This window comes from Terrapene carolina, unplaced genomic scaffold (assembly GCF_002925995.2).
Source record: "Terrapene carolina triunguis isolate 2854851 unplaced genomic scaffold, T_m_triunguis-2.0 Scaffold131, whole genome shotgun sequence".
NCBI lineage: Eukaryota > Metazoa > Chordata > Testudines > Emydidae > Terrapene > Terrapene triunguis.
In genome coordinates, this window is record NW_020664482.1 from 35,463,790 (window position 1) to 35,489,214 (window position 25,425).

At 40.1% G+C, this 25,425-nt stretch overlaps 1 protein-coding gene across 1 annotated transcript in view; it reads left to right on the forward strand.

The window, feature by feature from the left end:
• The window catches only part of DIAPH2 (diaphanous related formin 2), an 887,225-nt gene that overhangs the window by 324,910 nt on the left and 536,890 nt on the right, over positions 1-25,425 (forward strand). Inside the window, exon 19 of the mRNA XM_024202840.2 lies at positions 18,373-18,474. Within this exon, the coding sequence (XP_024058608.1) occupies positions 18,373-18,474 (102 nt within the window). The remainder of the gene's footprint in view (positions 1-18,372; positions 18,475-25,425) is intronic.

The window sequence follows — 25,425 nt, forward strand, 5'->3', positions numbered from 1 at the left end:
AGTGGTGACATGTTTCCTTTACTGAAGCGTGTGTGGGACTACTTTGCTGTTCTTTAATTGTTAACTTCTTCTCTAATTCTTTCTGATCATATTATATAGAAACAAATTTTTCCAGGACAACGTTACACCTCATCTTCGCTGCATCCGAAGAAGTGGGTATTCACCCACGAAAGCTCATGCTCCTATACGTCTGTTAGTCTATAAGGTGCCACAGGACTCTTTGCTACCTCATCAATAGTTGCGGTAAAGAAAATTGCCTTGCTTCTCCACTTCTGTGTTTTACTCTCAATCTTTTACTTACTGACAGATAAGCTACCTTTGCTTCCTTTCAAGATTTCAACTGAAATGCGATCAATACTTGATTTTTTTTTTTTTTTTTTTTTACAGTTTTTCAGGTGATGGATAGCATTTAAAGCTTCTTTAATCCATATCAATTCCTTAGCCACATTTAGTTTTTCTAACTGACCTTCATTTGGAAATTCTGTAACCAGCACTAGTTGTCACGTTTTTAGCTTTTTGTTGAAGCTGATTGACGAAAGAGAGGTGTGGAAGCCATATTTTTAGGCTGATGGAACAGATAAGGCGTCTACAGAAAGGTTGTTTCTGACGATAACATTGGTAATTTTATTTCTTCCTTTTTATTTTTAAAGAATCTCAAATGTGTTTCAAATGATAGTGTCATTCTGCCCAATCCTACACAGTGCATAAGGACCATCCCCATCCCTGGAGTATTAGCACAGAGGCTTGTACAAACCACTTAGGACCTGACTTGATAGGCAAAAGGGTGTGTTCTTTGAAATGTGTTAGCTCAATGAAGTTAGCTTGACATGACTGAAAAGACCCATTAGGATACAGGCTAACATATTTGATACTCCTATTGCTAGCCTTTTTTGTAGCCTGGGGGCGAGGGAAGAATCACTGCTCCCTGCTAGTGCCCTCTGCCCGATGCACTAGCTAACTAAAAGGGGCCATGATTTTGCTCTGCTGCATCAGCAGTGCTCAAATTATTGTGCGGGGGCAGGAAAGGTCTTGGGTAGGCGCAGCCCCTTCCTGCTTTTAGGGACTACCTCATTCCTGTCTAATGGTTCCCTTACTTTTCACTACTGTTCAAATTAAGGCAATCAACTTGATGTTCAGGGCCGCCTTACTTTTTCCCCATAATTGGAGAACTGTCCATCAGGCAGCGGAGTTGTGGGAAATATGTATTACATTGCTTGGTAGGATGCAGACTTGTTTCCCCCATATGCAATCTCTGGCAGACACTGGAGAAATTCTGGCTAAGTCTTGCTGTAGTGCAGCTCTTCCAGCATGCCTGTGATGGTAAAACTCAGAATCTGACAGTGTATATCTGTAAGTACTCGCCTTTTTAAAAACAAAACAAAACCCCCAAAACACTAAACACACACACACACACACACACACACACACACACACACACACACACACACTATAACATTCATTAATGAAGTGAAGAGGTGTGGTAAGAAACACAATTATGCGACCTCTTCATTCCTTAATTTTGTTGTTGGTCTTCCCGTTCTTTCCCATTATGCCTTGAATTTCCTTCCTGTCCAGATATGCTAAGTACCTGTCCTGTTCTCAAAATTCATTGTGTTTTGGGATGCCCACAAATACTAGCCAATGTCCTGTCTATCATTTTTCTTGCATGTGGAATGGACAGCTGTGAGAGTGCAAGTTAGCGTCTTGTGAGTGCAGTTTTATGAACGAAAAAGTATAAGAAAAGAGACACACAAAACAATGTCAAACATATAGCTATTAATAGATAATCATTGACATTATATAGTACAAACAGAAGTAAAAGCAAAGTGAAACAATTTTGTAATCTATTACCCCAAAAAATACGTGATGGGAAATGAGACCTAAAGAGAGAGAGATACTTCTCTTGAAACTGTAGGAGAAACAACAAGGAGTCCTTGTGGCACCTTAGAGATTAACAAATTTATTTGGGCATAAGCTTTCGTGGGCTATAAGCCATTTCATCAGGTGCACCAGACTCCTCATTGTTTTTGCTGATACAGACTAACACGGCTACCCCTCTGAAACCTGTAGGAGAAATGTTATTTAAGGCAGAATGTAATTATCTGAATTAGATTATGGCCATGAACCTGGATCTATTGCCTTTATTACTAACATATAGGTCTTTAAGGACAGATAGGACATCATTTCAGTGCCAAATGAAAAATGCCAAATAGCTAATACCACTTCCTTGGAGGTTCCCTGTCCAGAACTGACTAGGTTATGGGAGGATCTTTGCTATTCAGTTTATTACACACCAATGCTGAATGTAACACTGGGGAATTCTTCTGAGAGACTGTCTGCTGGTGGCTTTCCTAAAAAAGAGAAAAGCCAAGTTGTTTAAATTCCTTGTTTAAAAAGTGGATGGGGGGGAGGGGAAATAGATTTAATAAGAAACCAGTCTTTTTACAATTTTCATCCCACTTATGAATTATAGTGGAAGGTGTCTTATTGAAGTGTTAGGTTTTAGACTGATATTTCTCTACTATTGGAATTGAAAGGATTTATATGGCTTGATCGTTTTTAAACAGTATTTTCACTTTAAGTAGAATAATTCTTTCAAACTTTTAATGCTCATAATCCTGAAATTAACAAGGTTTTGAGAGAAAATGAATGACTTGGTATTCTAGTAACCTGATGCAGAAGTGCTTCTAAAGTGTTGTACATGTTTGCTTTTAAGAATGCAAAAGGCATAATAATTTTTATCCAAGCCTGCATTTAACTGCTGCTCTTTATTACCAAGGCGGATTGTAAAAATGAATAGCAAAGTGGAGTAATTAGAGGGCAATCTATTTCCTATTCATATTTTTCTTCATAATATGGATACCTTTGAATACATTATTTGTTTGTCTGATTTTTAGTTAAGTTGCTTTTTATGGACATTTAACATTTTAAAAAAATGTTGCTAAGAGAAAAGTATTGCTAATAAATTCTGACTGTAACCGTTTTTTCATTGTTAAATTCTTTATTTAATAACGGTGGAACGACAGTGCCTTTTATATTGTTACATTTTCAGATTTTGTCTTTTTGTATGCTTTATTTTACCGAGTTTAATCTCATTCAGAAGGATTATTATGAAAATTAGTTTTCATTTTTAAAGCTACACTGTGTGTGTTCTCTGTGCATGACATATAGTATGCTATATATAACATTCAATAGAGAAAGAGAAATTGTGAATTCTTTCCCTCAGCCACACTAGAATTCTTTGTTAATCATGAAGGTAAAATGATAATTCATACACAATATTTCAGTTTTAGAAGTTTTACTTTCCGTATCCTTGGAAGGGATGTTCGGAGATTTTTCAACCACAATTCAATAATCACACATACCCTTGGGAAACAGTTGCTGAATTGCATCATATATTATCTGTAACATACAATGTCTCAATTGCTTTCCACACTGATTCATCCACTTTCTGGTTGACCAAAAGCTTCCCTTTTCTAATCCCTGTTTTCCCGATACTAGTACATATGTAATCTGATATTTTTCTGCTGATTTGTCTGAATTACTGTTGTACTGCAGTTAGACCTTTTGAGATTGCAGTATGGTGTAGGTATCATACATTAAGATGGTTTTAGAGTTGGAGACTTTTTATGCAAATCCATTTGATTAAGAAGTTTAAATTGGCGATCCAGTAGGTGACAATCTTCCCTTAGTGTGCCTGCTGTTATAGCCTTTCAGATGACATGTAAAAACAGGTCCTCATCACTTCTGCAAGATAGGGTCTTGTTAAAAGCATATCTGAAATGCCCTGTGATTTTAATCTAAATTGTTATAGTTAGTTATCTATACTCTTAAATTGTCACACTACTCTTCTGCTCCACAAATATCCTCTTTTCTAAGTGATATCAACTTATTAGAAGGGGAGTTAGTTTTTTTTATGATAGAGTATGATTAATTACATGAAAGAAGCCATAATTCTATGATCCAGAACTCTAGAGTGTTATTTTTCCATTAGAAATACAACCCAAATTGTGGGGGCATAATCACATTGGTTGAATTAGCAGCAGGGCCGCCCAGAGAGGGGGGAAAGTGGGGCAATTTGCCCTGGGCCCCACAGGGGCCCTGCAAGCCCTGGCCTGGCAGCGGTCTGGGTCTTCAGCAGTGGGGGCCCCTTCAGTGCTGCCGAAGACATGGAGCGACTGAAGGGCCCCCCGCCGCCGAAATGCCGCCGAAGACCCAGACCGCCGCCGGGTGAGTACAAGCGCCGCAGCTCCCCCGCTTTGCCCCAGGCCCCCTGAATCCTCTGGGTGGCCCTGACTAGCAGTCATATAGCTTGTTAATACTATGGTCTGTACTAATTCATCCCAGCATGCAATGCTCATCAGGTTAATTTGTTCAGGATAACCTTGTAAATCATTTTATAAGTGGAGATCTTGTCAACAGAATAAATATTCTAAAAGCTTTAAAAACCATCTTGTGAACATAATTACTAATTGTGTTCCGGGGTGGAGAAAAAGTTGTGTGATGATGATGAGCTGGTTCAACAATGAAAGGCCATCGGATTTATTCTTCAGGTTTTAGAATACACTGATTTATAAATGAGATGGGGAAGGAGAAAAGTTTAACACCCGCCCCTCCTCGCATACATTGAAAAAACAATTTTTGGGTGGGGCGGGGGGAGTTGATTTTTCAGCTCACAGTTGAAATATACAATAAAACAAACAACTTGATGGCTAATTGATTTATTTCATGTAGTTCTTCAAGCTAGCGAACTTCAGAGGGTAGTGACAGTCAGTTTCTACTGAAACCATCCACTATGTTCTCAAGGCTCAGAGGTTTGTTTTACCATTGACTGTTGCAGAGCTGTTAGTGTCAGGTGGCTCGCCTCTCATTTCCACTGCACATTTTTTAAAAAGTGCTCATATGAAACTGTTGTGACGAGCACTGTAAGGGTGATCTGTAGCAATTTTCACACTTCTCAATGCAACTGGCAGTGTTTGAAGATTGCTGTATAGATAAAGTGTCTATACTCTTTTTATCTCCTTCTCTGTTGGTGCCATGAATGATTTTGCCATGGAGACTTGCAATCTCAAAAGTACTTTGTCACTGTGTGAACTATAAAAGTGTGAAAAATCTTGCAGTTTCTTGAAATGTGAGCAATCTTTGACTAATACATACATTCTGATAATACTTGATTGTCCATAAAATGCCTATTGAACTAGGAAATTAAACAGTCAAGAACTGCACAATAAGTCTTTTGAAATCTATCATAGAGACTTGTCTCATCAATATTCTTTATCCCAATAGTACTGGTTGACAGATAATCAACAGGAAACTTGGAAACTTTGAGTTCTTTTGGGGCATTTTAGACCATTCAGATGTCCTAAAATCCAGTTCAGTGCCAATACCGACAGCAAATTCTTTTACATTTTCCACTATTTTCCCCCACGCTGCATCAGATTTTGCTGATTCTTGTTCTTTTTGAATTCCTTTGATCAAGTGTGTAGTATGTAGTAAAACAAATCCACTTTATTGAATGCATTTGTCACACCAATTATTCTTTTCAAGATAAACATATACAATAAGAAAGGTGACTTTATCTTAGCTTGGAATCCAGTTGGCTCGGCTAAAACTTTTGAATATGTGCTGACTCAAGTACAGTGAAAATGGCTTCATAGTGCAGTTTTATCTTATTACTGCTCAGTACCAATAAAACCACCTGGTAGCTATCATTTGATCTAGCTGAATAACTTTCTGCTGGATCTGTTTCTGAGGTTGAACAAATAACTTGTGTCTGGTATTGCTTTTGACCAAAAAGTGACATGACACTTGTACAATGATAAAGAATTCTGTAAGTTCGGGTATATCTGAGATAGTGTTGACTAAAGCAAAGTTTTGCTTGTGGGCATGGCAGTGAATGTACCCACATGGGGAGCCTTCTCTTTTATTCTTGCTTGAACTCCGTTAGTACACCCATTCATGATGTTTGCACTGTCATAGCATTGTCCCACACAAAACTTCAAGTGGAGTCTCACACTGCGTACTTTTTCATAGATAAAGTTTGCTAAGGAATCAGTACAAATTTTTCACATCTGATAAGTATCAATAGCTCTTTCTTTTACATGAAGGTATCGGATAGTTAGAGTAAGGTGTTCCTTCTTAGAAATGTCTTTAATCTCATCAATGAAAACAGAAAAAATAATAGTGGTTTCTTGATCTTGAATGTCAGCTGTTGTTGTTTTCTCTGACTGTTCACTAGAAACTCAAATTAGATCATTCTGATAATTGTGAGATAAGTAAAAAACCCTTCCAAAATTCCCTTTTTGAACATAGGTTTATATCTGTCTCTGATATCTCAAGGAACTCAGCAAAGTTTACTTGATTGTCTGATCCTTGACATCCAAGAAAATGTTGCTTGATGAAGAACCAAGTCATCTTCTCCTCATCTCCTAAACTTCTTTCAATCTAGTTGTTGAAATATTTGAAGCAATTTTTTTGTCTAGAATCACAAAAAATTCAGTCCAAAAGACAATTATTTGTAGCATACACTTTCTACATGCTGTTGAAAAAGATCACTCATGTCTTTCCACTTTGAAAATCCAAAATCAATAAATACTCGTTTCCCAGCCTTTTCACCCTTTTGTAAGGAATTACCATCAAAGTGTTGGCAAGCGAAGCAGTAAATGACGTCTTCATTAACAGAGTACTCAATCCATTTGTTGAACTCTGTAGTAGTTCTTGGTGAAAGTACACCCTTTTTTATCAGTAGGATTAAGTAGCTTTGGTTTAACAGAATGGTCAATCCATTCATTGAACTCTGTAGAAGCCCTCTGAGAAAGTCATCCATTTTTTATCGGCAGGATTAAGTAGCTTTAACAAGATGGTCACTTTTTGTTTGTAACTCCCTGTGAAGCTTACCTTGGTTTCTGGTGTCTGTGCTAGTAACTTAGGGGAGAAGTGGCTGTTCCTGGGAGGCAGAGGGGCCAAGGGAAGACTCAGAGTCCCAGTTTCAAGGCAACAGAGAGGAAGAGAGGACAGAGACTATTTTGAATGATAGGGACCCCTGTCGGCTCAGGGATGTTACAGCATGATTATGCATCCGAAGAAGTGGGTTGTAGCCCACGAAAGCTTATGCTCTAATAAATTTGTTAGTCTCTAAGGTACCACAAGTACTCCTGTTCTTCTTGCGGATGTTACAGCAGTTATTCCTGGATGGCCACCAGCACGTCTTCTCAGAGGATGAGCAGTGTCTGAGAGAAAGGGGAGGGATTTGAGTTAAAATTTATTGACTGGAAAAATTACAGGAAAGTAGAGCTAGCCTGACCAATAAGGAAGGTCCTCTGTGAGATGCCTGCTGGTGGGAGCACTGTGCGTGTCTGGAGCCAGCCACTGAAAGGGTAGCACTTGCTGCTGGTGAGCTCGTAAGTCCCATGCCTGCCTACAGGGTTCCCCCTAAGAACTGGCTTCTGGGTACCGGGAAACAGTATCCCTAAATTTATTCCTTTCCTGTTTAAGGAAACTCAGTTTATAGAACTGTATTGGGAAAACTTCCTACCCAGTCAGGCTGGATTAGTCCTTCAGCTCCCTAGATAAACCAGTTACCAACTGGTAAGTACTACGCTTGCTGCTAGTTCATGGTTGCCCGTCTTCTGTGATTGCATCTGCACTCAAGGGTACGAAATTATACAAGGCACTGGTGAGACCTCATCTGGAATATTGTGTGCAGTTCTGGTCTCCCATGTTTAAGAAGGATGAATTCAAACTGGAACAGGTACAGAGAAGGGCTACTAGGATGATCCGAGGAATGGAAACCTGTCTTATGAAAGGAGACTCAAAGAGCTTGGCTTGTTTAGCCTAACCAAAAGAAGGCTGAGGGGAGATATGATTGCTCTCTATAAATATATCAGAGAGATAAATACGAGGGAGGGTGAGGAATTATTTAAGCTCAGTACCAATGTGGACACAAGAACAAATGGATATAAACTGGCCATCAGGAAGTTTAAACTTGAAATTAGACGAAGGTTTCTAACCATTGGAGGAGTGAAGTTCTGGAACAGCCTTCCAAGGGGAGCAGTGGGGGCAAAAGACATATCTGGCTTCAAGACTGAGCGGTAAATATGCCCAATGGTGGGATGTTAGATGGGGTGGGATCTGAGTTACTACAGAGAATTCTTTTCTGGGTGTCTGGCTGGTGAGTCTTGCCTACATGCTCAGGGTTTAGCTGATCACCATATTTGGGGTCTGGAAGGAATTTTCCTTGAGGGCAGATTGGCAGAGGCCCTGGGGGGTTTTCGCCTTCTTCTGCAGCATGGGGCACGGGTCACTTGCTGGAGGATTCTCTGTACCTTGAAGTCTTTAAACCATGATTTGAGGATTTCAATAGCTCAGACATAGGTTAGGGGTTTATTACAGGAGTGGGTCTGAGAGATTCTGTGGCCTGTGTTGTGCAGGAGGTCAGACTAGAAGATCATAATGGTCTCTTCTGACCTTAAAGTCTATGATTCTATGATTAAGAGTTGGGATTTTTAAGTTAGTTATTATAAACTGCATTTGGTCTCCTTTTGGTGAGGGGGAATCTCAGAAACAGAAGAAGCCTGATTTCCTGCATGAAGAGGATGCCTACCATCTGAGATTGTCAGCCCCTTTGCAGTTGCTGAGGAGTTCAGATTCAGGTCTGAAATTGAGTATCATTTGTGGAGTTGAGTGCACCATCTATAGTTAGACGATTAGGGAGATTGTTTTGGAGATCCCCTGTTTCCCAAACTGTTCCCAAGAATGTTTGCTGCTGTTGATAAACAAAATAAAATTTCTGCCTCCTGTGCAAAAAAGAAGAGGACTACACGGGATTAAACATGAAATGACATTTTAATTTAATTCACTCAGATTTGACCAGAAATTTCCATAGAATTCTGCTAAATTCTGTGGGAATGCCATTAACTTCTGGCAAAATTCACCCTTTTTCTGTTTGTCACAAAACCAGCATGAACCACTTAATTGTGAATAAGTGATTATGCACAGTTAAGTAATTAAGCACAGAATAATTCTGGAACTTTGAGCAAGTGCAAAAACTGGGGGTGTGGGGCTGCCCCCCTCCCTCCAATTGGTGCCACTGTCCCACCCTACTTAATAGATACAATCCAAAGTTACAACCTTGACATTACTGGGAGTAGATCTTTGTTTTTAAAAAGGTCTTCTCTTCTGACTAGTAAGTGGCTGTTTTGTCTGACAGTCTGGTTGTGTCTTCATCTTTGCTGTGAGACTCCAAACTGTACACATGTGAAGTCTACACAGAGTTAAATGCTTGCTTACTTGAAACCGGGTTTGGTTTCTGACCCCCGTTACAGAATAATATTTTACCATTGGTGGAGTTGCTTTTAAAATCCTGAAAGTAAGGAGATTTAGAGTTAACTCTCACATTTATGCCACGGCAAACATTATGAAACCAAGGCAGTGCAGCTTTAATAGTCTGTAGCCTCTAATACACTGGGTATGGTGCTCTTAATAAACAGATATTCCTCAGTCCAATTAGTGAGTGGAAACCCGTAATCTGAATCTGAACTCATTCTAGTTCTGGACAGCCATTTCATGTTTCAGCGCAGGTATTTATTTATTTTTTTTAAATTCCTCCGTAAACATAAGAGATATTAGCCACATGATTACGATGTATAATATATCCAGATAATTTTCCTGCATATTATTTAAAGCATAAAAAGTCCAATTAATGTCATTCTTTTCAATAAGGTTTTATAATATAATAGCATATTCTGGAACTAACGCACTGTAACATTACTGTCAAAACTGCTGATAGAGTGATGCTTTTTACGTAAGAAGAACAGACATCTGCATTTCTCTTCTTACTCAGTATCTCTTTATGTAAAATAGCTGCACACGGTATGTTTGCCAATGTTCTGTTTAAATTGCACTGTGCAACTCTTCTGTTTTTTTTAATAGATATTTTTATAACAAAAGCAGATGACCATACTGGCAAAACATAACAGTCAAGATGTTCAGCCATCATTTTGCTGCGGTGGGACATGGGGCCAGGTGTTTTTCAAGTGATTGTCCACATGGAGTCCACTCTTGGTGCACATGCATCCTGGTGTGCAAGATCACATTCTTTTTGAATAGCACTGTCTATTGTGGCTGCACTCAGGTCCTTGGGAGCCCTTGCAACCACAATAGTTGCCCACGAAAGCTTATGCTCAAATAAATGTGTGAGTCTCTAAAGTGCTACAAGTACTCCTGTTCTTTTTGCAGATACAGACTAACACGGCTGCTACTCTGAAACCTGTCACAGTAGTTGAGTGTATAAAGGTTGGAGCAATGTCAGCTGCATCCCAGTTCCTCGTTACTCCCATGGTTGTGAGATGGAACCCTGCGGTATCCACCTCTCTTCACCTACAGAGAGATTAGTTGAAGTTTACTTGTTAGTAAATTAATTAGTTGTTAGTTAGTTTAATTCAACCAGCTGATTTATAAAAGTTATGGGCAAGATAGGATTCCTGCCTCTGTACGTAGAACCAAAATTGTCGACATTATGTCTTCAGGATTCGAGATTGATCAGACCTGAGACACATCAGTGCCTGTACACTTGGCATGCCTTTTATATCTAGAAGGACATGTTCCTGAGCATTGCTCAGTATGCAGATCTTTTTCAAAGCACACACTGAAGGCAAGAAACTACTTCACCCAACACACAGTCAACCTGTGGAACTCATTGCCAGGGGATGTAAAACTATAACTGGATCAAAAAAAAAGAAAAGAAAAAAGAATTAGATAATTTCAAGGCTATTAGCCAAGATGATCAGGGATGCAACCCCACGCTCTGGTGTCCCTTGGAGTCTGAATGCCAGGTGCTGGAACTGGATGACAAGAGATGGATCACTTGATGATCGCCTTGTTCTGTTCATTCCCTTTGAAGCATCTGTCATTGGCCACTGTCAGAAGACAGGATACTGGGCTGGATAGACCATCGGTCTGACCCAGTAGGGCTATTCTTGTGTTCTTAAAAGGTAGACTGCAGATGCATCTTTTAGAAACATCAAATAGACATTTTTAGATCCCAATAAGCAACTGGAGAGACCTCCACCTAGTCAGTCACGCTTCTCTCATGTCCCAGTGATCTCTGATGTCACCCAGAGCTCACGGCACACTCCGAGATCCCACTCTTTTGCTCTGGTGTTGACCCAAAAAAGTAGCTGTAAAAATCACCACTTCACATACCAGGGTAGATATCTCCCTCCCCTGTGAGAAAATAAAAATCCTCCCTCAACTCTTCCAACATTTCAAAGCATCAAGGCAGAGCTGCAGAAATTGGCACCGCTAATCACTTCACATAGTAAGCACTGTGCCACCTTCTTCCCTTCCCCCTCAGTAGCACACAGTCGGCATACCTCTTTTTGGCACTGAGTGTCTTGGTGCCAGATAACTGTACCTATGGTGACTGCACTGAGAATGCCTACACTGAGCACATCAGCACCAGCAACTTAGAGCCGGTGTCACTGATGGACTTGTGGGCATGGATGCAAGATAGCACTGAGACAGTTCTCAGCACAGGCTGATTCAGCCAGAGGACTGGTACTGGCATCTTTAGCCTTGTCCAGTTGAAGAGAGGTAATAAGTAACTATAGCCCTTAATAGGCAGAGGACATCAGACCAAATCACTTCTATGAAAGAAGAATACAGCTTCTTCAGAGGAACAGACCATATTTGCTAGACCAGGGGTTGGCAACCTTTCAGAAGTGGTGTGCCAAGTCTTCGTTTATTCACTCTAATTTAAGGTTTCGCATGCCAGTAACACATTTTAACGTTTTTAGAAGGTCTCTTTCTATAAGTCTATAATATATAACTAAACTATTGTTTATGTAAAGTAAAAATAAATTAAAATGCAGAGCCCCCGGACTGGTGGCCAGGACCCGGGCAGTGTGAGTGCCACTGAAAATCAGCTCGCGTGCTGCCTTTGACACGTGTACCATAGGTTGACTACCCCTGTGCTAGACTCTGATCCATCTTCACCCTGGATAACCCTGGAAATGGGGCAGACAATTTAGGCAAGAATCCCTAAGAGGAACTCTCAAGTCTTCTGGGTCTGGCCTCTAGACCAGATGCAAGTTTCGGTTCAGCGGTCCATCAGTTGATCTTCAAGTAGGATTCCTTTTTACTCATCTCAAGGCATTGTATACTGACTGCTAATCACCAAAAGTGGAATCTGTGTATTCAATTGTTCAAAGAGAGAATTCTTACTTACCTTACAGAAACGGTTGTTCTTCAAAATGTGTTGTCCAAATGGATTCCACAACCTGCTCATTTTGAATCCTTCCATATGAAATTTTTCATTGGTGAAGGAAGTAAGAAGTGGTTGTGGCCACTCACCCTTATCCCCTCAGCTACATTGGTTGTAAAGGCTCACAGAGCACATTGAACACTGCTATTCAAAAATCTGATTTTGTGTGCATGGGGCACATGCACATCAAGAGTGAAATCTGTGTGGACAATACACCTCCAAGAACCACGATTACTGTAATGTAAGTAACTATTTTCTTAAACACCATCTTCTTTTATATTGGGACTACAAACACTTATGCATCAATCAATCAGACTGTTATGCTGATGTGGTCTCAACTTTAATGCCATCTTAACATAGTGTTTGTCTGAGATGTTGAAGGGATGCTCACTGTTCTGAATGTTGTTGTTTTAGGCTGCACTCCTAGTCCTTTTAATAAACTCTAAAACCAACTAATTAAAAAAAAAAAGAGAGAGAAAATGTCAACCCAAAGGGTAAAATATAAAATCTTATTTAATGCTATTAGGGCTGCTAAACATATTGTAGTGGTAACATTTAATGGTGTTCTGTAATTGAGTGAATGAACAGGTGTACAAGTATATTAGTTAACATGCAGCTGCTAATTTCCAAAAGCCATGTGTGCTTGCAGATTTTTGTACCAACTACAGTACTAGAGTAACCTCCTTCACTCCTCTTAATTAGGTCTGTGAACCATTACAACATGTTTGTGTATGTTCCTTGTGATTACTACCATTAGTCTTGTTTAATATATTTTAAACTTCTGGAACATTTTGACTAATGTCATTGTTACGTCTTCATATGCTAAACAGGTGTAAAATTGAAATAGTTCTTTCTGTGGGATATATTAGTTAGTTCACAGCTGTAGGTATCACTGAAGATGCATGCTTTACAGCTGTACATGTGGTACATAACATATAAGAATGGAATGGAAAACAATCTCTTACAGCAGGTTGCATCAGCTTTTTTCCTCCAGCTTTGATAAACAAATATATTATTACTCACAAAATAGAACATAACACCAAATGAAAACAAAATCTTGATTGCTTACCAACATGTTTAATTTAGACTCTCATTTTGTTGTTCTGGAAAGAGTTGTTGCTGGCCTTTCCCAACACCTGAACCTTTTAATTTTCCTTGATTTGAGTCACATTATCTCTCCCTTTGTGGTTGAGGGAGAGAGTGAAGAGAAGCAAAGAATAAAACAGTGAAATCATCGTATATGTATAGACAGTATGAGGCACTTATGTGCAGAAGTTAAGAGATACGGTTCTTTTGGTCTTCTGGCGAATAGTATTAATTAAGAAAAGTTCCACTCATCCCAATTTAGGGAAATCTATCTTTAAAGCAGACACCCCCCCCAAAGTATTGCTTTTCCATTTAAAATTAATCTCATGCTATCTATTTCATTATGTGGTGTTGTTGTTTTCTTCAGAACAAAGTATCTGAAATACAGGAGTTTGCCAGTGAAGAATAATTAATGTATAAAGCAGCATTCAACCAAGTAAAACAATAAAACGATGAATGCTTGTTTACTGTAACTTGTTTTTTTTAATAACACTCAGAATGAGGCTAATTTCTTAATTACCCTGACTTTCAACATATGCATGAATATTTTGTTTTTTGTTGAAATATGTTTTCTGAACAAATGCTTCCCAGTGATGTGCTTTCCCCTCCCTTTGTTCAGTTTTTGATGAATAGGTTTCAGGTTAAGTAAAAATTATATTCACTTCCTTCAATGTAGTATCCCTTTCGGAAGATATATTTGTAAATTACAAAAACAACAGTTAGTATACAATTGTAACACAAACACTGCTTCAGAATGAATTTCGGATTCTAAAGAACACAAACATTTAATGTACTGGAAACCCTGAGATAAGGGTCTGACACAGAATTTATAAATCACTTCCTCTTTCTCATTTAACATATTAATCAGTACTCTACATGAGTATGAATAAGAAATCAATGTGTATAGCAACCTTTTCTCTGACACAACAAATCTGATTTCAGCCTTTTAGTGTGCGCATATAGATATAATTAAATATATCTCTGCACTGCAACTCTCTGAGTCTAATGACATCTACCTTCCTAAGTATTATATTTTAACATTTGTATATACATTTTATGTATATTTCAGCTATTGTGTGTATGTACGTACACAAGCACACATGTAAAGATTTGCACTAAAGTAATGGCTGTTGCAGAAAACATTGTCAAAATATTCACCACACTCAAAAACTACGGAAATTGTAAGACAAAAATGAAATTGCCTTTGTTGAAATGTCTGACCTTGCTCTTGTTTTATGAATTTAGTTTAATTCAGATACATGTTTGTTTACACATTGCATATATGGTCCACACTAAATACTGTATTAAGCTGAAGTAAACAATGCACGTGAGTGTAATATCTGACACAGACATTTCTTAATCATAAAATAAAAAAAAAGTAGCGTATCCATGATCAAAGTGAAGGTTCCTACATGATTTTTTATTCATACTTATCAGAGTATATGCATGGGATTTCAAGAGCTTGCTTATTATGTGATCACACCTTTTTTTTTTCCCATCAAAAGGAAGCTTGATATACACTACTTCCTAATATTATCTTCCATTTATGCAAATGGTGTAGTTTCCATGGGGATGTTGTAAGAAGAGTGAAAGAGGAAAGTGGTCCACACAACTGAATGGGAGAGATGTCTGTGAAACTGTCTCTATTAGGGCAGTCTACGCTCTGAAAAAGTTGGAGAATCTCTGAATTTTAGTGTCATCCATTTGTAGATTTTTCATTTTTAAATTAAATGTGAGATGTCAAGATGCCATGGTAAAGGGTATTCAATAGGATTTTTAATCAAAATTATGCTTATTTGCATTGCAGTCCAGCTAGAATAGAAAATCATTCTTTTATATTTTCCCTGTTAATTTACATCTTCTTTAAGATCACTGACACAAATCCATCCTATGTATTGTACTGTGAATGCAAATATGGCTACACTTCTTAAACTCACTTAGCACACACCTATTGGCGTATAATTCAACATGTATGTTAAAGTTGCCATGGCAACTTGAGCAACTATTAATCAATGTAACTAGTAATGAAATATAATTAATTCCTGAGTGACACATCCTATTAATGCACAATATATTGCCTCAATGAAGGGAGAGGAGGGGGAGAGAATGCAAATAGCAATGGCGGCAGAGGACTTAACAATATCCTTATCTCCAGTACTTTAAGTAGTGTATGCCTGTGTGTATACACACATTCAAATAAGTGTTTTTTTTTAAACCTACAGATTTTTTTCAAATATAAGGCATAATGATATAAATAATAGAGATGAATGGAAATACTACCAGGTTGCAATCTCTAGGTTTTTGATTAATTTTTAGCTGTTACTGTATTAATCATTCTAGCCCACGAAAGCTTATGCCCAAATAAATTTGTTAGTCTCTAAGGTGCCACAAGGACTCCTTGTTGTTTTGCTGATACAGACTAACACGGCTGCCATTCTGAAGCCTGCCTTTCCACAGTACTTTTACTAGCCACAGATCCATGCTACTGTGTAAATGTTGAAATTTGCATGGATATTGACTATTAAATTACTGTCTGAGGAGTAAATATTTGTCATTACTTTCCCAAGAGAGCTCTCCCAAAATCACCTGTGCATAATGTACATTACCATATAATAAACAGGAGCAAATGCGATCAGTGGCTGAGTAGACCCTCTGATGACAATTTGCAAATATTGATCAAGACATGTAGGTAAATGAGCGACAGAATCAATTTAAACAGCAGGCAGCAACTTTCTTAATTTAACAATAGATGAGTGCTTTATGCTAGCCCCTTCTCTTGCACCACCATTTAATTGGATCTCGTGTGGAGTTACAGGGCTCCAACCATATAACCAGTGATTCAGGGCTCATCTCACTTCTGAATCCTCTAACCCTCCACCTTTGAGGGAGGTAGCCAAGGGAACCTCTGTCTGTGAAATTTAAAGGTCTACTCTTCTTCCTACAGGCAAAAGATCTACCAGTGAAATCCCGGGTCTCATTTAACTATGGGATCTGGCCCTTTTTATTTTCACTGGACATTGGCTGCAAATTACGATGAACAAAACATTTGTACATTATCTCTTAATATTACAATTCCCGTTCTTTTTCCTTTTAATCTAACTGTTCCACAATGCTGCAAACAATGTGCGCACACGCACACACACACCCATGCCCCTAATCCCCTCCTCCCCCAAAAAATACAAAAAAACCCAATACACAACACACCCTACCAGATCTTCACCAGTTTGGCCCAACTGGAAAAAAAATTCCTTCCTGATCCTGAAAACAGGTAATTATGACATTTTGGAAATGCAGGTCCATATAACTTTGCTACAGGAAGGGAAGCAGTGGGAAATGGGGCAGTTATTGAGACAAGATTGTCCCCCAGACACTGGGGAAGGCTTTCAATTAAATGGAGATGGCCAATAGAATGTGATAGCCAATAAAAGTCTATTGGTGACTGATACTTGTAAAATTTAATCCTGCTTTTGATATCATTATATACTAACTGAATTGTTGATCCTGCAGATATGAACACTTGCGTAACTTTCAGCATGGAAGTAGGCCATTGCTATTGCGCTCAATGGACCTACTCTGTTGTGTAAAGTTCCTTATTTGCAGAAGTGTTTGCAGGATCAGATCCTAGGTGACAGTTACTCATTCTTGATTTGTATCCTTCGTTTATGTCTCCGAAGGCATCAAAGTTCTAATCTCAAATGGACAAATATTTGTATCATCATTTTTAAAGATGACCTGCAAAAGGGTACAAGCTAGGTTAAATGATGTTTTGCAGTTGAGTCCTGGTTTTGCTGCTTTTTGTTTGTTTGTTTTGTGGGCTCTTGGAAGAAGTGTGATGTTCACTCCTATGTTACAGTTGAGGGAGGTGAAGTGTTGCATTTTTGACAGAAACCTGGTTTCTTCCAAACATTCATTGGTCACTGGAAATTCAAAAAGTGTAAACAAACAAAGAGTAAGTTGTACACAAAACAACTAAATGTGCCGTCTCTTTTCCGTTGCTCAGCTGTCTTCCTTATGAGTTTTGTAATAAGATAATTTCATTAATTTGGCATTCATTATTGTCTTCCAGAATAATAAAAATATGAATTTCCTAAAGTTGAAAAACAAACTACTAACTTTTACAGACCACCTTTAAGCATCTTAAAAAGCAAATCTACAAACCCTTTTTTCCCTTTCCGTATTACCTCTGAGGACCTTCAGATATAAAGAAAGCCATGTGTGTGCATTTGCTTGATAGAATTTAAGATTAATTTAATAGGTACCTGTGACATTTGCATGAAAAATATTTAATATGTCCAGTTATGCAAAATTGTTCATATGTACAAGTTTAAAATATGAAGTGTGTTAGTATATATAATTTTATAAGTTCCAAATATAAAACTTTCAATTAGATAAACAAATTTATTAATCCAAAACCTAGAATATTCATAATAGTTCTGATTTGATTTCATGCATTATAGCAACGATATTCATAATTTTGATTACATTATTAAAAATGAAAATCGATGCCTACAGTTATACCACTTATAGAGTATTGTCATTAGATCTCATAAACAAAACTGGGCTTTGACTGATGAGTTCTTAGAAGGGAAACCTTCAGGATGGTACAGGAAATGGTTGTGCTTCAGCAGATGGCTCTCATCTTCTTTGAGCTGTATCAAATCACTGGAGAGTTTGTTGTTGAATGTGCTGGATTTTGAAATGAAGAAAAACTGAGAAAAGAACCAGTTTCTGTGATTTTAGTATTTTTGCAAGAGCGGAAGTATACATCAGAGTGTCCTATCAAATTTCAATTTGTAAATTCTGTATGTCCCTTCTACTGCTTTATAATTTTGTTTTACTTGCCATTGTGATTATGAGAAGATCTTATTGTGAGCTAACATGTTTCTTTTCCCTTGAACTGAAGAAAAAATTGAAAAGTTATTTTTTTCCCCTTTAAGGTAGCATTAGTGTCTTAAATGAAGTTGTATCTGTTAAAAACTATTATTGGTGAATTAGAAACTCGTATGTACACATTTATTTTACAGCTAAAAAGGCAGTAGATGATACAGAAGAAAAGAAAGTAGTTCTGCCAAAGAAACGAGTTAAAGAATTAAGAATCTTGGATGGAAAAACAGCACAGAATCTGTGTAAGTAGTATTACATCATTTATCTGATAAGCAGAAAAATGAGCTTGCAAACCAGCTTTGACTGGTGGTTGTGTTAATTCCCCTTCCCCCTCTTGTCTTGTCATTTTCAGTCTACAAGGAAAATAATAAAATGAAATAAACATTTATTTTCCTCATGCTGTTGCAGCTGTTCTGCAGAACACAGTTCCTTATTCATCTGCTTGTTGCTGAGCTCTGAACAAATAATGCATGCTACTGCATGAAACACGTGTAGCAAAATGGTTTTGAAGATTCCCCAAACTCCATGCAGTGGGGAAGTGGCAGCACGACTGCATTCTCTCAACAATCCTCCAGTCATTTCTGAGGCCCTTCTGTGGGGTCTGGACATAGGTTCTTAGGAGGAAAAAGAGAGTAAAAGAAGTAGCTACTTCAAATGCCTTTCTCTTCAGGTCTAGGCACATTTCCAGTCAAAACTCACTCAAGATTTACTGCTCTTTGCCGTCAGTAGACCATGTTCTTCTTTGAGTGATTGTATTCCACTGAGGGTTATGCACACACACAATGCACCCTCGCAGTCTGCATATGCACCCTGTGCCACTTCATGGATTCACCCAAGGCGATAAAGGGCGCGGCAGGTCGCCGGCAACTCCAGTTCCTTCTCACCGCCACTTGGTCTGAGTCAGAGTTTCTACTCCAAAGTTTACAAAAATATCCTTAGTACTGTTTATAGTTTAGATTTATTGTTTGTTCTGTATTTTTGGTTTGATTTCCCCCCTTTCTTGTAGCAGATTTAGAAATTGGAACGCCACTTATATGGTGTTTTCCGCCAAACTACTCCCTTGTCCCCCTCCCCCCAGAATGCAGAACTGGGTACTGAATTATGCCAAAGACGCTGGGGTTCAAAACCTGTACTTCCTGTTCTCGCTCATTTTCCATCAGTGATGAGCACCAGCACTTTATGTACTGCTTGGGGGAAGCCCATATTGTAGCCACGTGCAATATCTGCTTCTCCTTTCCTGCCGGTACTCAAGAGAACCAGACTCTCTATCTCAGGAAAGACTTTATGGAGGATGCCATGGGACCGGCATCGGATCATGGCTGGGGAACCCCCCTGTATATCAGCCTGAACAGGCGAGCAATGCTCCCCCTATCGCAGAACCACCATCGTGTTCTGCCAGTACCAGTGCTAAGGACTTCATGCTGGGGCATAGCCGTGAACCAAGGAAGCATGCGCATATTAAGCATAGCAGTAAGTTTTCCTCCAAGTCTATGAAGGATTCAGCACTGTCCATGAGTTCCAGTCACATTCCTTGTCTCACGAGACCGAGAAATGGGCGCACTGATAGCTGGATCTGCCCAGGTCAATCACAGATCCTGCCACTCCATCTGCTCCAGTTCCGCTGGTGTCCCGGGCACGGTCGGTCTCCAGATAGATGCAGTTCCCTGTACTGGCTACTCCAGTGGAACGGATACCATTGACCCCTGGGAGATGGGAAGAGCCCTGGGTGCCCATGAGTTGTTTGCACTGGAGGAACTACCGTCTCCATGAGCCCCGATCTTATCACCAGTTTGAAGGGACCCTTCGACCGCTATGTTCCTGCTGCTTTCTATTTCAGTAGTTCCGACAGTACCACCATTTGGCAAGAATTCTGACTCCTCTGATTCAGATGATATGGATGTCTGACACTGTCCATATCTCTCGTTTTGGAAGCATGACTACCGGAATGTTCCAGTGGCACCATGGTAGTTTCCCATCTTGCCTTATCCACATAATTGGTATCTGGCACCGTGGTCCCAGGCTATGCAACAGCAGGTCAACTGGGTCATGGCCCCAATATTCATGCTCTGAAAGTTCCTGCTAGGTTCAAGAGAATTTCTCCACGTTGCCACTACCGGCCCTCGTCTAGTAGGCGCTCCGACATAGTGTTGGTTGACGCACTGGTTAGCCCGACTTCACCAGTATCCCTCATCTTCTCCAGATGCAGCCACTTCTTCAATCCCCTCCTCTCCACTGGAGAACTATCGCCAGTTCCAAGAATTGCTGTGTGAATAGCCAATGTCCTAGAGATCCCCTTAGAGGATGTACAAGACAGTCAGCACCGGCTGCTTGACACCTTGCACAGTTCGGTACCAGTGAGGTTGGTCCTACCAATCAATGATGTCATCCTCCAACTGGCACACACCGGTGTACTCAAGCCACACATGCACCCATCCCAAAAGGGGCTGAGAAGTAGTAGTATGTCCCTACCAAAGGGTCAGTGTTCCTGTTCTTTCATCCTTTACCAAACTCATTGGTCATCCAGGTGACTTCAGAGCATATCAAACTACTACACCCCTGCTCCACCCTCACGACTCTGCAATCGTGGACATTTTTGACTGATTAGGAACTCCAGTGAGGGATCTTTTCGCATCCCACACCACTACCAGATGCACCCAATATTGTTCAAGGGGAGATATCGGAGCTTCATAATTTATGAAATCGGAGCTCAGTCTCAGGGGGAAGCCCTTATCATCAATTGGTCGGACTGCACAAACTATGCCCCCCCCCAGCTCCTCCTACCACGAGTAGTCCACAAGATCAGATGAGAGAAAGCAGCAACCAGCCTGATCGCCCCCTGCTGGCCTCACAAATTCTGGCTCCCATTTCTCCTCTGAATGTTGAAGCACCTTCCACTCACGCTTTGGATGTTCCCAGAGCTACTTAACACAACGGTAGATTCAGACACCCCAACCTGCACACCCTTTGACTGATGGCTTGGTTTTTGGATGGCTCCCTCCACTAGCTGAGGAGTACTCTCTGGCAATGCAAGATGTCCTTTCAAGAAGAAGGAAAGATTCCACAAGATGGATGCCAAATGGATGCATTTCACTTCCTGGGCTACACGACACGGCCTTGTCCCCAAAGCGATGGGCATGCCTTTCCTCTTTCTGAAGGACTCAGAACTGGTTCTCAGTTCCATAAAGCTGCCATTAGTGCTTTTCACCTGCTGGTGGACAGCCATTAAATTTTTACCCAGCCCCTTCCTGTATGGTTCTGGAAGGGCCTTCTGCGAAAACCATCAGATCATACCTAATGATTGCTTATCTGAAACCCCATATATGTAAGTAAGTCAAGGAACGTCTAGGTAGATGCGATTAGGGTTATTTTTTATTTTTTATTGGCTTTTGGACTCCTCTGTGCTAACCCCAGGTGCTTTTGTTTTGCTTGTAACCTTTAAGCTGAACCTCAAGAGAGCTATCTTGATGCTTAATTTTTGTATTTTTTTTTTTTTTTGATCTAGCAAAACTACAACTACAGGCACACTCCACAATGTGCCCCTTGCAGACATATGCAAGGTAGCCATGTGGAGTTCGATACACATCTTTTTCCACTCATAGATTCATAGATTCTAGGACTGGAAGGTACCTCGAGAGGTCATCGAGTCCAGTCCCCTGCCCGCATGGCAGGACCAAATACTGTCTAGACCATCCCTGATAAACATTTATCTAACCTTCTCTTAAATATTTCCAGAGATGGAGATTCCACAACCTCCCTAGGCAATTTATTCCAGAGTTTAACCACCCTGACAGTTAGGAACTTTTTCCTAATGTCCAACCTAGACCTCCCTTGCTGCAGTTTAAGCCCATTGCTTCTTGTTCTATCCTGAGAGGCTAAGGTGAACAAGTTTTCTCCCTCCTCCTTATGATACCCTTTTAGATACCTGAAAACTGCTATCATGTCCCCTTTCAGTCTTCTCTTTTCCAAACTAAACAAACCCAATTCTTTCAGCCTTCCTTCATAGGTCATGTTCTCTAGACCTTTAATCATTCTTGTTGCTCTTCTCTGGACCCTTTCCAATTTCTCCACATATTTCTTGAAATGCGATGCCCAGAACTGGACACAATACTCCAGCTGAGGCCTAACCAGAGCAGAGTAGAGCGGAAGAATGACTTTTCGTGTCTTGCTCACAACACACCTGTTAATACATCCCAAAATCATGTTTGCTTTTTTTGCAACAGCATCACACTGTTGACTCATATTTAGCTTGTGGTCCACTATAACCCCTAGATCCCTTTCTACCGTACTCCTTCCTAGACAGTCTCTTCCCATTCTGTATGTGTGAAACTGATTTTTTCTTCCTAAGTGGAGCACTTTGCCTTTGTCTTTGTTAAACTTCATCCTGTTTAACTCAGACCATTTCTCCAATTTGTCCAGATCATTTTGAATTATGACCCTGTCCTACAAAGCAGTAGGACAATCCCTCCCAGTTTGGTATCATCCGCAAACTTAATAAGCGTACTTTCTATGCCAATATCTAAGTCGTTAATGAAGATATTGAACAGAGCCGGTCCCAAAACAGACCCCTGCGGAACCCCACTCATTATGCCTTTCCAGCAGGATTGGGAACCATTAATAACAACTCTCTGAGTACGGTTATCCAGCCAGTTATGCACCCACCTTATAGTAGCCCCATCTAAATTGTATTTGCCTAGTTTATCGATAAGAATATCATGCGAGACCGTATCAAATGCCTTACTAAAGTCTAGGTATACCACATCCACAGCTTCTCCCTTATCCACAAGACTCGTTATCCTATCGAAGAAAGCTATCAGATTGGTTTGACATGATTTGTTCTTTACAAATCCATGCTGGCTGTTCCCTATCACCTTACCACCTTCCAAGTGTTTGCAGATGATTTCCTTAATTACTTGCTCCATTATCTTCCCTGGCACGGAAGTTAAACTAACTGGTCTGTAGTTTCCTGGGTTGTTTTTATTTCCCTTTTTATAGATGGGCACTATATTTGCCCTTTTCCAGTCTTCTGGAATCTCTCCCGTCTCCCATGGTTTTCCAAAGATAATAGCTAGAGGCTCAGATACCTCCTCTATTAGCTCCTTGAGTATTCTAGGATGCATTTCATCAGGCCCTGGTGACTTGCAGGCATCTAACTTTTCTAAGGCCTGATGTACACTAACCTCCCAATTCGAACTAAGGTACGCAACTTCAGCTACGTGAATAATGTAGCTGAAGTCGACGTACCTTAGTTCGAATTTACCGCGGTCCAGACGCGGCAGACAGGCTCCCGCGTCGACTCCGCGTACTGCTCTCGCCGAGCAGGATTACCGGAGTCGACGGCAAGCACTTCTGGGTTCGATTTATCGCGCCCAGACGACGCGATAAATCGAACCCGGAAGTTCGATTGCCAGCCGCCGAACTACCGCGTAAGTGTAGCCAAGCCCTAAGTGATTTTTAACTTGTTCTTTTTTTATTTTATCTGCTAAACCTACTCCCTTCCCATTAGCATTCACTGTGTTAGGCATTCCTTCAGACTTGTCGGTGAAGACCGAAACAAAGAAGTCATTAAGCATCTCTGCCATTTCCAAGTTTCCTGTTACTGTTTCTCCCTCTTCACTAAGCAGTGGGCCTACCCTGTCTTCGGTCTTCCTCTTGCTTCTAATGTATTGATAAAAAGTCTTCTTGTTTCCCTTTATTCCTGTAGCTAGTTTGAGCTCATTTTGTGCCTTTGCCTTTCTAATCTTGCCCCTGCATTCCTGTATTGTTTGCCTATATTCATCCTTTGTAATCTGTCCTAGTTTCCATTTTTTATATGACTCCTTTTTATTTTTTAGATCATGCAAGATCTCGTGGTTAAGCCAAGGTGGTCTTTTGCCACATTTTCTATCTTTCCTAACCAGCGGAATAGCTTGCTTTTGGGCCCTTAATAGTGTCCTTTTGAAAAACTGCCAACTCTCCTCAGTTGTTTTTCCCCTCAGTCTTGATTCCCATGGGACCTTACCTATCAGCTCTCTGAGCTTACCAAAATCTGCCTTCCTGAAATCCATTGTCTCTATTTTGCTGTTTTCCCTTCTACCCTTCCTTAGAAATGCAAACTCTATGATTTCATGATCACTTTCACCCAAGCTGCCTTCTACTTTCAAATTCTCAACGAGTTCCTCCCTATTTGTTAAAATCAAGTCTAGAACAGCTTCCCCCCTAGTAGCTTTTTCAACCTTCTGAAATAAAAAGTTGTTTGCAATGCAGTCCAAGAATTTGTTGGATAGTCTGTGCCCCGCTGTGTTATTTTCCCAACATATATCTGGATAGTTGAAGTCCCCCATCACCACCAAATCTTGGGCTTTGGATGATTTTGTTAGTTGTTTAAAAAAAGCCTCATCCACCTCTTCCACCTGGTTAGGTGGCCTGTAGTAGACTCCTAGCATGACATCACCACTCACTATGCTCTAGTGCATGATTCCGCCATGGGTGCTTCATTTGGAGCAGCAGTTCTCCGTTCCACAGTCTCCTTACACCATCCTCCCACATAAGTAGTTCTGGTTACTCACCCTCGTTGGAATACAATAAGGACTATCACTCAAAGAAGAAAACAAAGTTACTAACCTGTAACTGTGGAAGTTCTTTGAGATGTATGGTCCCTATTAGTATTCCAAACCCACCGTACTTTCCCTCTGCTGCGGATCCAACAGATCTGTGGTAGAGGAGGAACTGGAGATGCCAGTGGCCTGCTGCGTCCTTTACCACCTCAGGCTTAACCATGAGGTGGCACAGGATGCATGTGCGGACTGTCGAATACTAAAAGCTCCAGCTCCAGGCACATTGCATAACCCTCAGTGGAATACAGGTAAGGGCCACACATCTCAAAGAACCTCCAGTTACAGGTAACTTCATTTTCTGTTGCAGCCCATCTCCCTCCAGGGAAATTTCTTTGGAGTTGCTGGTTGGGATTCTGTGATAGCATGACTCATGAAAGAGCTTGGACTTGTCTCTCAATAGCCGTGCCCCTCTAGCCATCTGAAGCTCACCCCATCGTGACTTATTGCTATTGTACCAGAGAACTAATTCAGACTAATAACTGTGTGGCTTGTAGTTTAAAAGAGAACAAGAGCAAGTGAGAGTAGGAGAGCTAGCATATCACAAATTGCATTTCATTTAGATAAGTTAATTCTAATTGTTTAGGTAACACTTCATAGTAT